Below are 15,699 nucleotides of genomic sequence, written 5' to 3'. Positions count from 1 at the left end.
ACAAGTCTTAATTACAATTGATTTTACAATCCACCATCCCCTTTAGAGTATATGTTTGTGCATATATAAATTATAATTTTAGCACATATAAAATACATTAAAAAAACACTGAACACCACTATAGATGGAACATGCACATGAAAATCAACAAGTGCATGCATGACACATTCAATGATAGACTCTCAGCGTACAGCACAACCACTCTCAACTCACGAAGTTTAAAGATGATTGTGTTCCAAGAGTTTGGAAAAAATTGCCATTTCTTACCTGGCAGCTGTATGAAGGGGTTGATAAAAGACATTAACAACTTGAGCTATGAGTAGACATCACATTTTCTAGCACTGAAAAATTGCTCCTACCTGGGACTTAGGAATATAACGTTTTAATGAGAGGTAGATAAGAGATTTGATGGGGACAACCAAACATGTAGCATTCTCATGTGCATAGCAACATTAGGTTGAATGTTGGTTCCTATTGGCTAGCATAGCTCGATTATCTTTATGAGGTCTAAAACATCTAACACTGTAGTCAATCCTTTAGACTAGGCATCTAAGAGACAAATTAATTCTAGAAACACCACCTTTATGAATCCCAAATCCCCGGTAACAAAACAATCCAAAGCTTAATAAAACCTAAAGTTCTACAAATCTGTTTAAAGAAGTACAGATTCTGAATTAAACAGAAAACAGAGAAACTGTTAATGAGAAGTATGTCTATTTGTGGTTGTGGATATGGATAAGCAGGAAAGTGAGTCTGGAACAGGCCAAAAGTCCTGGGATCAATCCTAGGACCACATTAAACTTGGTATGATGGTGTACATCTGAACTTAGCACTCAGCAGATGGGAGATAAGAAATTCAAGGTTGTTCTCAGTTACATAACAACTTTGAGGTCACCCTAAGATATGTAAGACCCATTTCAAAAAAAAGTAAAATAAAAAGGATCTCCATTTTCAAACTGCTCCCATTTTTTACCACCATTGCACATAAACACCTAAGACTCTATACTTTGAAAAACATAAATGACAGCCTCAATGTGTATTTTATAATGCACATAATCGATACCTAAATACGTCCATTTCATTCCAGAGGGTCCATGTTATGATGTTCAAAAAGAAAAAAAGAAAATAAAGAAAAGGGAAGAAAGGAAAAAAAACCCATCCTAGTCCTTCCACATCGCCTAAAAGGTGTAACTGCATTCATGATCCCCTTTTGCCCCCTCAGACAAAAGCCTCCAGCTCCAGCATTGTAATAAGTACCCAGGAAAGAACAAGGATTAAAAAAAAAAAAACAAAAAAACAAGAGAAAAGCTCACTTCATCTTGTCTCTCTAAACATTAAGGCATGTGAAGAGCTAATCCGCAACAGAAACTCAAAGGACAGCTTTCCACACATCCTAACCACCAAGTGACCCAAGAAAAACAACAGTGTTACAACACTCAACAGCAACAATAACATACAAAAAGAGGTAGTATATTTGGTTGTGACACTTTTAAAATATCATGTCCTAAACTTGCAAGAGTGTTAAGTTTTTTTCATTAAAAAAAATAGTCAATTTTGTCATTAGGAAGCAAACATTGTTTCTTTGTTTTTTTGTTTTAAACCTAAATCGAACATGTTGAAAATACATCTTGCATTTTTACCCCCATTTTAGAAGTCCTAAAAAAGTCTCAGGGCCAATGCCAATGGAGGACATTCCAAGGCCCTGCAATTTTCTTTAAAGACAAATAATCAGCGTATCATCCTCTTGGCTAGCTGTCTTCAGGGGATTACACAGAGCTGGCTCGATAGATACATTGCACATTACACACTTTCAGTCCCGACGAGAAGAAAGGCTGAAATGCTATGACAACACCACTTGTGCTTCTCAAGTTTGGATGACAGTTGAAATTTATCTTTGCTCAGATTCCTAAGCCTTCTCAAAAACAAAAAGGACCTTTGCTCAAAGTTGATCAGGTAAAGAGTGTTTCAACTTGCACATGATCATTTGCCTGGAATTGTAGCCCGTCCCTACCTCCACCCCACTCTACAGAATTAATAATTACAAAGGATATTAGATTATAAAGTGAAGTTACTTACCATGGAGGAGTCACTGCTTCCACTCCCGATTGGAGCTCCCTCAGCACAGGTTGGGAGGTGGGTAGAAAGTTGACTAGCCCTGCCCCCATCTATGACATCACAATCTACCTCATAAAAGGTAGTGAAAGTGCTCTGAACTCCTGTCTGATTTCCGAGAGATACAGAAAAGAGAAAGTGAGAGAGAGAGCAAGAGAAAAAAAAAATCCCATACTCTACTTGGGAGGGAATTGGGGAAGTGGAAGAGGGAACGGGGAATCACCTAGGAGAAAGAGGTTATGAAGGAATTAGGTATTGAAAGAGATATGTACTGGCCTCCTTGACATTAAGCAGCCAGTCATTCAGACTCCTCTTTAGGTGTCCAACAGATAAAGGGACCACTGGGAGAAGGATGAAGAAGTACCCTCCCTTGCCCAGCACTATCAGGGGTAGTTATATGAGCTCAAAAGGAATGACTCCTGTATTAAAAGGATTGAACCTTGCCAAGAGAGAGAGCAAGGGCTATCTGTAACTCTTAAAGCCTGGAACAAAATGTGGGGTTTCCAGGTGCCTTGCTTGGAGGTTCCAGTATCCTCTTATGTGAGCTTGGTCAAATCATGGCTATACATGACTCAGTATGTGGTATAAAAGGAATACTTACCTCCTTATTGGGGAGCATTCATTGTTGTCGACACTGCAAATTTTTACTATTGATTTGGAACCCAATGGTGGGTTGTGTGAATGGCATGACTGAAAAGATAAGCCAATAATCAATGCCCATTTCTACTTTAAAATTCTTAAATTTTCTCAATATAGTTTGTCTAGTGCAGTGTTTCTCAACTTGTTTGTGATGATCCCTTGGGAGTTTCCATGTAAAATATCCTGCATATCAAATATTTACATTATGATTTATAACAGTAGCAAAATTACAGTTATAAAGTACCAACAAAATATTTTTATAGTTGAGGATCACCCCAACAATAGAAATTGTATTAAAGGGTCTTAACATGAGAAAGGATGGGAACTACTAGTCTAGTGGAACAGATGAAAAACAAAACCACATCTTTTCCAAAAAAACTATGTTAGTAAAATTAAGATTCTAAATTATAACTTTGGCATTGCCAAAGCCTATTTGCATATGCAGATTAAATAAAATGCCAAATGTGTGAATCTTTAATTTTTAATCAGCGCAGTTCAAATCCTGATTTTATTGTCCACTTAACAAATATATGTGTATTATAATAGTTACAATACAAATTATGCAAACTTAGCAGGTTTGGGAGCAGTTTGAAACATAGAAGTTACTAAGTTCAAATTAATGATAGATTTAACAACATCACTCCCATCCACAGCTTGAAAATAAATGTTGGAGACATTTAAAGAATGTCTTTGAAGAATTCAAAATGAAACCAAAGAAAAGATATCAAGTATGTATGTAGAATGGACTTTCCTTACATTGGAGTCTCCCTGAGAAAGCAAAAGTTCCAGTACATGGATTTTCCTTGCTGTATTACTATATTTTCTTTTTATATAATTCTATGCATAAATTCAGATTCAGCATACAATAGCATTTATTCATGAGATCTTGAAACTAATGGCCCTATGAAGTTTCACTTTCAGTTTTACATATTGAGTCATTGGTTAGTTGGCTTATCTTAGTTATTTATTTTAAATATTTGTAATGTGTCATTGATTTTAGCTAATAAGCATTGCCTGATATTTTTCTTTGTAGAGAATACACTAGTCAATTATGGCTATTATTTTCAAAGCTGAATCTGAAATCTTAGGAACTTGAGTCATCTCATGTGTTTCAAAATGTAAAGGTCATAAAGATTAATGATGCAATTGCCTATTTTCCAATAAACATCTTTAGATTTTTGGCTACCCAACAAAGACGTTATAATTCTGCACTATTAAAATAAAAGAACACAAATTGAGTTAAGTAGTTTATAAATATGGAAACAGACCGTACTGAACTTGGACGAAAATCTTTAAGTATTTCTTAATGTGGGCCTATTGATAATTGGAAATGAAAAACAATTTCAGGAACCCAATGCAAAACTAGGCTGCATCAAAAAGATGCACAATAATACACTGTGCTGACATTTCATGTGAATTTGGTGGGACTGATTAGGAAAATGCCTGTAGTGGTGATATTAGTTAGAACAAGATAACTCAATGACGCTGAATGCAAGCCAAAGGTCTAGTTCCTTGACAATGTCCATACACAGTTTGTTCAACTTCAACTGAAAATTTGTTGCATGCTTTTTCCAAGATATTAAAACAAATGGATGAGGAATATCTTCAAGATAAGACATGAAGTATATTTAAGGTCAGGCAGAATTTCCTGTCATCACAGCTACTGTGTCCATCTGACCAAGGACATATAGAGAAGCTTTTAACTTCTTTGCATTAATGAATCTAACTTAATTGCTAATACAGAAGATTGAAAAGAGACCACTGGAATGACAGGGGTACTTTAAAATAATGATCTGCAGATGCCTTTATAAACTAAATGAACATGAAAAACAGGTTGACCATAGTGTTATTACAGAAGAAAAGTACCTCAAGAAGGGAAGTCTTACTAAACAATCATAGGGGCATGTTTGAATCAGAAGTACCTAGATAAAGGCATAATTGTTTGGTTTGTTTGTATTGTTGTACTATCTTATCTATAGAAATAAGAGCAGAATAGATACTTCTTTAAAAATGACCCTGACTGACACCTTCCCATGATAGTCACTCCCAGTTGCAAAACAGATTTGCCAAAGAAAATGGATGAATGAGGTTAAAACACAGGTCATGGAGATTTGACAGAATTTCTAACTCCAGTTCCAGTCAACTTCCCTATCAGCAAAGCATCTGAATTGATGAAGGTATTCAGAGAAAAGTAATAAGACAACATATAGTATTGATAATAAGAGGAGCAATTAGCAGTCTCAATTAAGAAAGCTTGCCTTCTAGAAGATAGGATTAAGATGAAGGATTTAAAATGTATGTATTACCTAAAAAGAAAGTGATTACTCAAAATTAGGGTAAGATGATGTGTTCTGAAGCAGTTCAGGAAATCTGAAATAAGAAAACTCCATATTGCCCATCCAGAAGCCTTTCCTATTTATAAGACCATAATGTGTCACATATATCTCTTCTTAGGGCTGTGATCAAAGTCCTATTTGTAAAACATTTAAATTAGGCTGGAGAAAGCACTTGACAAAATCATCTATAGGGACAAAATGTAGACAAAAGGAAGTGAAACACACTTTCATTTTCAGAATTCAGTGAACCAAGAGAAAAATAAAGACAGAAGTAGCCATCAGAAGGTACCCTTCCATCCTAGCAGAGAATCTTGAACATCCCAGCAAGCTGAGAAACTACGTAGAAAAAGAGATGGGGTGCATAGTCTAATAAAAAACACAACAAACAGAAAATATCCTCCATGGAAATTACTTGCTAGTAAAGACTAAGAAGCTTGAAATGACTTGAGTCAGCTCATACTGCCTGCTGCACATAGTACACCTGTGCGAGAGTCAGTGGATGCTGAATTCAAGAAATCAGAAGCTATCTGATGTGGGTGAGAAATCAAAGAAATTCCTTGATTCTTAGTCTGCCACTGGAAATTAGGCTTACCCCAACAGATGTTTTTTATGAAAGCTATCCCATCTCTAGGCTCCCATATTTCACTAACCATGGTCACAGAGCTCATCAGAACCTAAGAAACCCTCCATCCAAAATGAGGCATTCTGGTAGAACTTTTACACTAAATCATGAGAACAGTTGCACAAACACTGATACTGCTTAGAAAACTAATCTTTTCAGAACTTCAAAAGATCTAGTACTGAAAAGAGCCCATCCTGTCAGCTTTGCTGTGTTCTTGGGCTTTTTACGTAATGGAAAAATATACACAAAAAAACAACAATGGAATCCCCAGATCATCTTTAGTATATGATTTAATATTGAGTTTCTTAGTTTTATCTACTTGATATTTATATCAAGTTTTATACTTCATCTGTTTCCTTCAGTTTTGTTACTTCAGCATAGAAGTTTTGCTGGGGGCAATTCAGACTAGAAATAGGGGAAAAAATCACCATACATTAGCAAATAAAGTAGTGATTAGTTATAAACCGATTGTAAATACTGTTGCAAACACTGATGAATCTTATTGGAAAACCAGAAAGCCAAGACTGTATTTCTATGCCCTTTATTCAGTGAATACCTTGACCTCCAAAAATTATTTGGTTTATGGTCATGGAGCAATAACACATGAAACCACTCTCCTATATTCACAATTGTATAAAAGGTTTCCTTTGAAATGCTTATCTAAGCATTATTTTAAACACTTCTTTTGCTGGACACCAAACATGAGGGCCCTGAGCTTTCCAGGAAAAAGCTTTACCACTGAGCTAAATCCTTAAGTCCTATTTAAAAGTATTGCTTTAAATATTTACAATAATGAATGTTTTGAAGTAGAACTTAAAAAAAAGCTACCACATGTGAATCAGTCCTCAGGATTAGAACATTCCTTACAATAGCATTTTATAAGGAAGTATGACTTCCATAAGTTTGTCTAGGTTCCACAGATATTGCAAGATATAGCCATTATCTCCCCATCATTTAGCTAACTCCCGTGTATACAGTTTCTAAGTTTTTATAAGGTATTACTGTTAATCAGTTGCCAAATAGTTTTCAGAATATCAGATGGATTCTAAAGCACTCATTGATAAAAGATTAAGGTGTTAATTATTTGTTTGCTTTTCCTTAGAGGCTCCCATGACTTGAAAAGTGTTAAAGACTGAAAGGTATAAGTGGTGATGCTGAGAAATCTGGGACCAATACATTCTGCTTAAAGCCATTAACCCTTTCTAATCTTATAAACAACAAGGTCTTTGTAATAATTGCTTTTAATCGTCAACTTGATAGGATCAAGAATAACGTGGGAGTTGGACCTCTGGTCATGTCACTGGCGGATTTCCTCGATATTTGTTAAATGACATAGCAAGACCCATTTTAACTACATATGGGACCATTTCCAGGGCAGGGCATCCAGTATGGCATAATTGGAAAAAGTGAACAAAATCACCATTTGTCCTCACTGCTTTCCTAGTATTGAGTACACTGTGATCAACTTATTCAATCTCCCATTGCCTTGATTTTCCCAACATGATGGTCTGTATTCTTGATCTGTGTTGTATTAAATCTTTTTAACCTTAAACTGCTCTTTGCCATGGTATTTCATTCCACTAACAGAAAATTAAACTAATACAGTCCTCAAAGTAAACTAAAAATAATTAGTCAGTCCTATGCATGTTTAGGTAATGCCACCAAATGAATCTGGTGAAATCAAATATAGCTCAATCATAAGCATGTTATTTGTCTCATGTTCTGGCTTTCTCATAGAGAGTGTCTTCTTTTCAAGTGAGTGCATTAAAACATAGGCTTTTGTATGTATAAAATAATTCATTAATATCACTGCCACTGGTTTCACTCTATCCATGAGCAATTTCTTTCAATAAGCAGTACAGTAGTTTGAATGAAAAAAAAAAATCTCTAATAGTATTTGGATGCTTTGTCCACAGTTGGAAGCAATGTATTGAGAATTTATGGAACCTTTAGAAGGTAGAAAGTTGTTAGAATTATTACCTTACTTACTGGTGGGAGCTTTGAGGGTTTGTCACCCCACCCCATTTCCTATTCTTCCTTCTTACTTCCTACTGCTATGCCTTCCTCAACATTAGACTCTCTCCCTTATGTTACTTTCGGTTATATTTTATTACAGCAACAGAGAAACAAATGAAAACAAATAAAGCCTATTGGTAACCTAAGAACTCCAGTCACAGAGTATATAACTGAAGAGCCTTGTCGTGTAGAGTAGATCAGTGTCCCATCATCTTTATAGCAAAGGGCTGCTTCAATTTAGACTGTCACTATGCCAAGGTAAACAACACCCCAGATCCCTATAACACCCAACACCTAAGGAGAATTTTTAAAATTTTGATTCCCTTGTTTTTCAAAAGTATAAGTTTGATCAGGTTATATGTCATGTTTATGCCCTAGAGAGAATGATTTTTACTGAAAAAAAAAGTAACAGTCATTTTTGTCCTAGACAATTTGTGAAAAAAATCAATAACTTAAATGCACTGGTATGAATACAAGTACAAAACAGAATGGAAAAATCAGAATGTAAGTACACACTGAAGTTTTGCCATCCTAACAGATCGGAGGTGAGGCTTTAGGGAAAAAGTTTACATCTTGTGACAGCTTATAGTCCCAACAAAATGTGTACTAAGAATTATTTCCATTTTGTAGTTGATAAATGCCTATTTTATTTTCTTCCTGCTGCACAGTACATGCTACCCAATATAGATTTATTATCTGGAACTTATGCTATCGTACTCTCTATAAATATAGACATGACACAGTTTGTAGATCAAGGAAGGTAGGTCTTTAAACTTGAATACTTAATGACCTACTGGTTAGAAGATCAGAATAAAATTCTTCTGAATTTGCCATGAATTTCTTAAACGAATATAAGCATACAAATGTGCTTTAATTCCAGGTGGAAATAGCTAGCAATTTAGGTCCCCCCCCATTACTGCTATGATTTGATCACTGGAGATAATCAAGAATCGACTATAGCTAGAATCAGAAGATATTTTAAAAACTCCAAAATAGGAGATGCTTAATGTGTAAGTCTGCACAGTTGGATGTAATGGTTGTTCCACAGACTATTTCATTCTGTTACAAAATACTACAAAATGCAGACTTGCTCAAATAAAATGTTGCCCTGATTGTACATACATATTTATATATGTATTATGAATGTATTTATATGACATTATACATTTTCTTTTTTATAAGTTTCTTTATATTAGATTATATATACCAGCCATTGGCCTCTTGCATACTGAGGGAAGAAAAGGGAAATATGAAGTATATGTGTTTTTTTGGTACATATAAATGTGTATCATTACTTAAATGCTATAGTCAGGATGGATTTGAAATTTAAAGTATTTTATAAGAACATTATTCATCACTCACTGTGAATATTCACCTTCATCTTGTATCTGAATTTGCTAAATGTATAAGGTAAAATATGCACGACAAGAATGACTTTCAACTGGGCCAGTGAGATAGTCAGCTGGTAAACATGCTCACCACACAAGTCCAATGAACTGAGTTCGATCCCCAGAACCCACTTACAGGTTGAAGAAGGGAACTGATGCCACAAAATTGACCTCTCACTTCCATGCCATTGCTATAGCACATACAGGCACCACTATACCATACACAGTAACGAATAACTTTTCATTGTTTCCTTATTCAGTATACTGAGTGTAGCTCTCAGATGTCATCAGAGAAGTTTCCTTTGTGCAGTGGACTGTGGTTAACACAGAATCTCACAACTGATCAAAGAGCCAAGAAAAAATATCCATGGAGTGCTCAGCCACAAATGAGACATGGATGTCACCACCTTCTCCCAAGGATCAGAGAACATCTTGGGAGTGACACTGTGTCTTATGACACAGTGGGACCACTGCATTGTGACTGCCTGCACAAGCCATACACAAGAGAAAGTCAATCACAACAGTTCCAGCCTAGAAGGCTAAGTAGCTATTGATATATAGTCCCTTCTGAGGAAGGGAGGATTTGTCTTCTTTAGGGGAGTTCTGGTAGGTTAACTACAATCCAGTGAATGGCCCCACACCCATGCATTTATGTGCAGTACAAGGTGGACTAAGTGGGGTACTTACTAGAAAGAGAAAGATAAATATATAGAGAGATAAGTACAGACAGACAGACAGACAGACAATAAAGAGAGAGAGAGAGAAGGAAGGAAGGAAGGAAGGAAGGAAGGAAGGAAGGAAGGAAGGAAGGAAGGAAGGAAGGAAGGAAGGAAGGAAGAAAAAGAGGCTCAACAGTTCAGAGCACTTGGGTTAAGTTCACCCACATGGTGGGTCACAATAGCAACTCCATTCCTAGCAGATCTGAAACTGTCCTTTAGCCTCCATAGACAGGTATGCAGACAAATATGCAAGCATTCACATGTATATATAAAATATAAACCATTTCTTAATCCAGATAAGTACTTTATTATAACATGGTCCACTCAATGAACTAAGCAGGGTTCACACGGGACTGAAATGGCAAGCCTGCATGGGTCTATACCAGATTCTCTTTGTAAATGTTAAGGCAGTTAGTTTGATATTTTTGTGATACTCATAAGAGTAGATGTGTCTCTAACTCTTTTGCCTGTTCTTGAGACGCTTTTGCTCCTATTGGGTTGCCTTGTTCACCACTGATTGGAAGGCCTTCACCTTGTATTATTCTATCTTATTTTGTTCTGTTTGACTGTCGTATCTTAGAGGCCTACTGTTTTCTGAAGAGGAAACAGAGAGAGAGTTTATCTGAGGACGAGAGGAAACAGAGGGAGCCAGGAGGAGTGGAGGGATGGGGAACCCTGGTTGGGCTGTATTATAAAAGAGAAGAATCTATTTTCCATTGAAAGAAATAATCAAAGTAACATTTACATTTTTTAAAAACTTTGGCTCAGAGCTCTGAAGAGTTGGTACAGTTGGTGAAGTGACTCCCTTACAAGCATAAAGACTCCAGGTCTATCTCCAACACCATGTGTAAAGCCAAACATTGTGGTTTGTGCCTGTGACGTAGACTGGAGGACACAGAGACAAGTAAGTCTCTGAAACTCATTTCTGGGCCACCCAGCTTAGTCAAATCAATGAGTTTCGGTTTTCTTGAAAGAAGCTTTCTCAAAAAATAAAGGTGGAGAGTGACTGAGGAAAGACAGCCAGTGTTGGCCTCTTTCCACACGTGTGTTCACACATGTGTACTATTACTCACTTGCACACCTGCACAACACCTAGCAGACACATACCACTACACACACAGACACTTTAAAAAAGACAAAAATATAGTTGCCTCCCACAATGATACATTGCTGTCATATCTAACAGACTATTATACTAAATTAGTTTAGTACATTGTGGTAATGTTTCTCCCCTGCTCCTTTTTACTCCTTGCTTTATTCCTCTTCTTCCCTTTTATTTTTTTTCCACCCAAAACAGACTTAAAACTTCAAATAACAGTAAGTTAAGTTAGGCTAGCTCATACTCAAACTGGGTAATGTCTAAAATCTATTTTTGACCCAATATTTATAGCATTCTTTTGACTTTAAAAATTGTGCATTGTTTTATTATATTTATAGCTAAATTGAACCTATCGGAACACAAATGTATCAACTACCCTGAAATTTAATAAGAACTGCACTATTGGGCTGTTCAGAATTGTGTAAGCCAACATAGAAAATAGATTTCCAGCAGAGACTGAGAGCTTTTCAGACAGATGTGAGGATGAATCCCCAAAGATGTTCATCTTGGACTGCTTCATTTCTGTAATTTCTGTCATGACTCAGAAAGAGCTTTTTATGCCCATTCCTTCCCATAATTAGTTGAGTTTTCCTTCTCCACCATTTCAATTCAAAAGCAGACACAGTAAAACAGGCTAATTCCAACTAATCCACATAGAATCACACAAAACATCAATATGCTGACATAGTACATACATGTGTACTTTATTTTAATATGTGTTCACCACGGCAGCATAAAACATGACTTGTCTTCTCAAACTCAATTTCTCTTGCAGACTACAGATAACCTATCCAAATCTCTATTTACTTGGCAGAGATGTTGACTTTCTCGAAGTTTTCATATATTTAAAGGAAAAACTCCATGGATATGGGGAATATAAGCAAAAGGACAAAATAATCTCCTTTTTTATTATATGCGAATCAGTGACCTCTCCTAAAACCTGAAGCAATTTTATCCCAACGGAGAACAAGGCAAACATGTCCCACAACACTGGTGCAATTTTCTTGGCAAAATAATTGAAAATTTGTGTGTACGGGGTCTCAAATCCTTGACTTTCTGGACTTTGAAGGCAGTCATTTGTGGCTATTTTGCACAGTATGTTTGCTGCTTTTTAAGCTTTTTTCCATTTTGGCTATCAGTGAAAAGGATGAAGACTCATGTGAAAGCAGAAGTGGGAAAGACAGCAGGCTACAGATGCAGATGTGGCACCACACAGCAGTCAAGCTTGGAAACAAAAGCCATGAGGTAGTCCAAGTAGGAACATAACTGAGCAGTATGACAGCCAATGTTCATAATGCACTTGACTCTGGATTATCATACAGTTACATAGCATTCCTCTAGAGAAGCCTTCTCCCATGCAAAGATCTATGAACTTTGTCAGTAAGACTCGAGGAAGGAAACAGGCTTCTTGACGGTGTTCTTCATCTCAAACACCTCTGCAAATGCCAACAGTGCCAGTGATTCAAAGCCATGATGGTTTGGACTACATCTACATGACAATAGGACAATGGAAATGAAGCTCTGGAGGCAGTGACAGACAATGGAGGCTGAGAAGTTGATGGACAGCAGCTCTGCTAGGGAAAATATTTGCTCAGGTGAGAGTGATGGAATTGGAGATCCACAAGGATACACTGAGCATCCATGTCAATCCTAAGATTTGAAAAGTCACAAATGGAAGCACATGAGGCAAGCTGAACAGAAAGCACTTGGTTTCACAGGTGCTATGAACAAATGGGTACGAAAGCAGAGTGGTATGGAAAACTGTACCATCAAGGCTAAAGATCAGAAAGGAAGCAAGGGAGATGCAATGTTCTGATCACTTCTTTGGCAAGAGAGAATTGATCACCACCAGATAGACAGAAGGACACACTGCAAGACAGTTCTTGGTTGTGGAAGAATGTTGAAGCAGGACCATTTTGGAAATGCAAAGAGGTGACTGTGCTTTGGGAAGAGGCACAAAATAGCCAACTGACTGAGCTCTAAGGTACGAGTGCATGGAACGGACTTTCGAGATGGGACCTCCATGCCAACCAGACCAGCTCTTTCCCCAGCTATGTTTTCAGCAAGGCAAGCCACACAGGAACAGAAACACTTGCCTTGAAGATGGTGGATACTTATCCACAGAGATTGACCAAACTGTAGTGTTGACTCTCCAAGACAACAGAAATGATTTCAGAAGGGACTGAATATTTGCTCACATTCATCATGCTGATAGGGTTTTTGTTCCTGCTTAATCCGCAGGTACAGTGGCTGCATCATGGGTAGCTGGGAAAAGAACTAAAGGTGGCATGGCCACACTTTGGAACATGGAAATCATTATAAGTGACACCCTGTGTTGAGAGAAGGGGGATGCGGGAGGAGAAGAAGCCAAGGTGAAGAACCTCAACACAAACATTTGGAAATCTTGCCAAGAAACCTTGATTCTTCTGAAAGTTCCTTGAACTTTTTTGTTCCAGTACTTTGATGGAAATGGTTTAGAAAATAATATTCTTTGAAAAGGGAAATATTAGAGTGATCTACCAAAGAATATATAACAGTGTCTGATAACTATGTAGGGTTTTGGCAACAGCACATCAATATTTATTAAAACAAAACAATTGACTGTCAAGGGTTACTGATAACCTAGTATGCATTGGAACCTGATAAATATCTCATTCGTCTCTAACATGGGAACATAGTCCAGATTTAGAGAGACTGGCTCCTGAGCAGAGAATGAAAATTACCAGCACTAACAAAGGGGAAGCTGACTCACAATGAGTAAATATTCAAAAGCCCCCCAATAATTAGAATAGTCACAGCTTGGCAATGAGTTTCCAGACTATGAAATTAGTTTTCTTGTGAAGAATGGAGATTTTACAAGGCTAGTATAAACATGGGGTAATTGGAAAATCAAATTGCTCTTTGTGAGCTATTGTAAGGTCTGGAATAATGGTGATAACATTTTTTTAAGCTGTGAATCACTGTCATTTGGTGTTTTTTAGCAGTACTGTTGCCAAGAACGCTTGCCTTGGAAGTACAGCAGTGGGAACTTGACATTGTGAATCCCAGCTTACCCCTGACACAATGAGCTCTCCTCCCAGATTCTGAACCTCTGCCTTCACTTTGCTGCAGATGTTAAGCTGATGGCAATACAAGGCAATCCGTTGAAGGTAGGCTAATAAATCCTGCTTACATGCTGAATCAGGACACTATAAAAACAAAAAAAAAAGTGGTATCAATTAGTAAGTGCTCTTTAGTTTCTAACACTTACCGTTTAAAAGCCTTTGGTGTCACATACTTAATTACATTCATTTAACTCTGCTTTTTCGTGATGCACTGGAGAAATGCCACAGTCAACCGTTTCGAGTGGTTAGCTCCACTTTGATAAGATTTTACCCATGAACTCTCAGCTTCAACAGTTGCTTGCATAAGAACTGCACAATGCCACATGAGTTAACATTCCAGCACGAGTTGAGGGTGGGCTCACAAGTTCCTTTCTACCCTTAGCTGAAGAGCTACAGAAAGGCCAAGGCTGTGAAAAGAAAGGGAGTCAGATTTCTTGAATGACAAGTTCCTGGTAGCTACCCATGCTGTAAATGTCAATCTATACCCATGTGCACATGGGCAACACTAAATATGTGATTTGATATATATGAACACACATGTAATAACAATAAACTATGAGAACTAACTAAATGAAGAGGATGTGAATTTGACAAGATGAGTTTGGAGGGACACACACAAAAAATGATACAAAAGGTTAGGAAAAGGGGGTATATCATCAAATGGCATTAGACTCATGTATGCAAAAGAATTTTATATACCAAATTACTCTTTTAAAATAAAAAAGAAACAGAGGGCCTATTAAGAATGATTTACAAAGTCTTATTAGGATACCTGTATTACTTGAGGTTATGTTGTTAACTACAAGAAAACTACTATTTTACAGCTTTTTGGTTTGTTTGTATCTAGTTTTCTTCTACTTTTTCAGCATGAAGACACAGAGATGAAAAACTAATGAATACCGGAAATGCAATACTTGTGACAATTTGTTCCAAAGCATGGGGTTAGCTGTGGAGGGGGAGATTTCAACTCAAGTAGTTAATCAGAGGACCTATTTTTTTTCTTTTCATTTTCTAGGGTGTGCCCCAATTTACTAGGTCTATGCATTTTATGGATTTTCCCTATTTACCAAAAATTTTAGCAGCATACTAAACTTCCGTAACAAGAGAACTCTCAAATGGACTCTGGTCCCCATAAGAGGAGGATCTGATAGGCTACATTTAAAACTAAGTAAAATACCCCTTAAGTATAGCAACAGAGTCCTTCAACTAAAGACAGTTCCCTTGCAAGATTAACTTGCAGTGTAATGTAAGTAGATAGATACGCATCAAGTGCACACACAGCTGAGCTATCCATTTCTGTAAATATCTCCAATATCTTTCTAAAATGTTTTTTGACCTTCTATGTCAATGGCTACTGAGTAAATAAATTATTTATTTTGCTATTAAATGTTTAGCTTGAGATGATTCCAGGTCATTGTTCTGGTTAAATTTTGTATTTGTAAATTTATATACCTACATATAAATATACAAATATATTTAGTATTTGTATTTCATATTAATTATATATATAATATTGGATATATGTGTGTATTCATGCATGCATAATATTAGAACCAAGAACTGAACTTAAAGCAACTTACTTAACATAAGAATATGGGGCTATAATGTAATTCAATGGTAGAGCATTCAGTTACTCTGTTTACTACAAAAATCATTGTAAATAG

General features: G+C 36.6%; 1 protein-coding gene across 4 annotated transcripts in view; it reads right to left on the bottom strand.

The window, feature by feature from the left end:
• The window catches only part of Ctnna2 (catenin alpha 2), a 1,144,480-nt gene that overhangs the window by 22,826 nt on the left and 1,105,955 nt on the right, over positions 1–15,699 (bottom strand). For 2 of the 4 annotated variants that reach the window (XM_057766952.1, XM_057766967.1), the window contains 2 exons: positions 13,985–14,119; positions 2,077–2,220 (listed from right to left, as the gene is read on the bottom strand). In XM_057766952.1, the coding sequence (XP_057622935.1) occupies positions 2,077–2,220; positions 13,985–14,119 (279 nt within the window). The remainder of the gene's footprint in view (positions 1–2,076; positions 2,221–13,984; positions 14,120–15,699) is intronic. The other 2 variants (XM_057766959.1, XM_057766977.1) reach the window with 1 other exon arrangement.

Source organism: Chionomys nivalis, chromosome 1 (genome assembly GCF_950005125.1).
Source record: "Chionomys nivalis chromosome 1, mChiNiv1.1, whole genome shotgun sequence".
NCBI classification, from domain to species: Eukaryota; Metazoa; Chordata; class Mammalia; order Rodentia; family Cricetidae; genus Chionomys; species Chionomys nivalis.
This window is presented reverse-complemented; position numbering and strand designations above follow the sequence as displayed.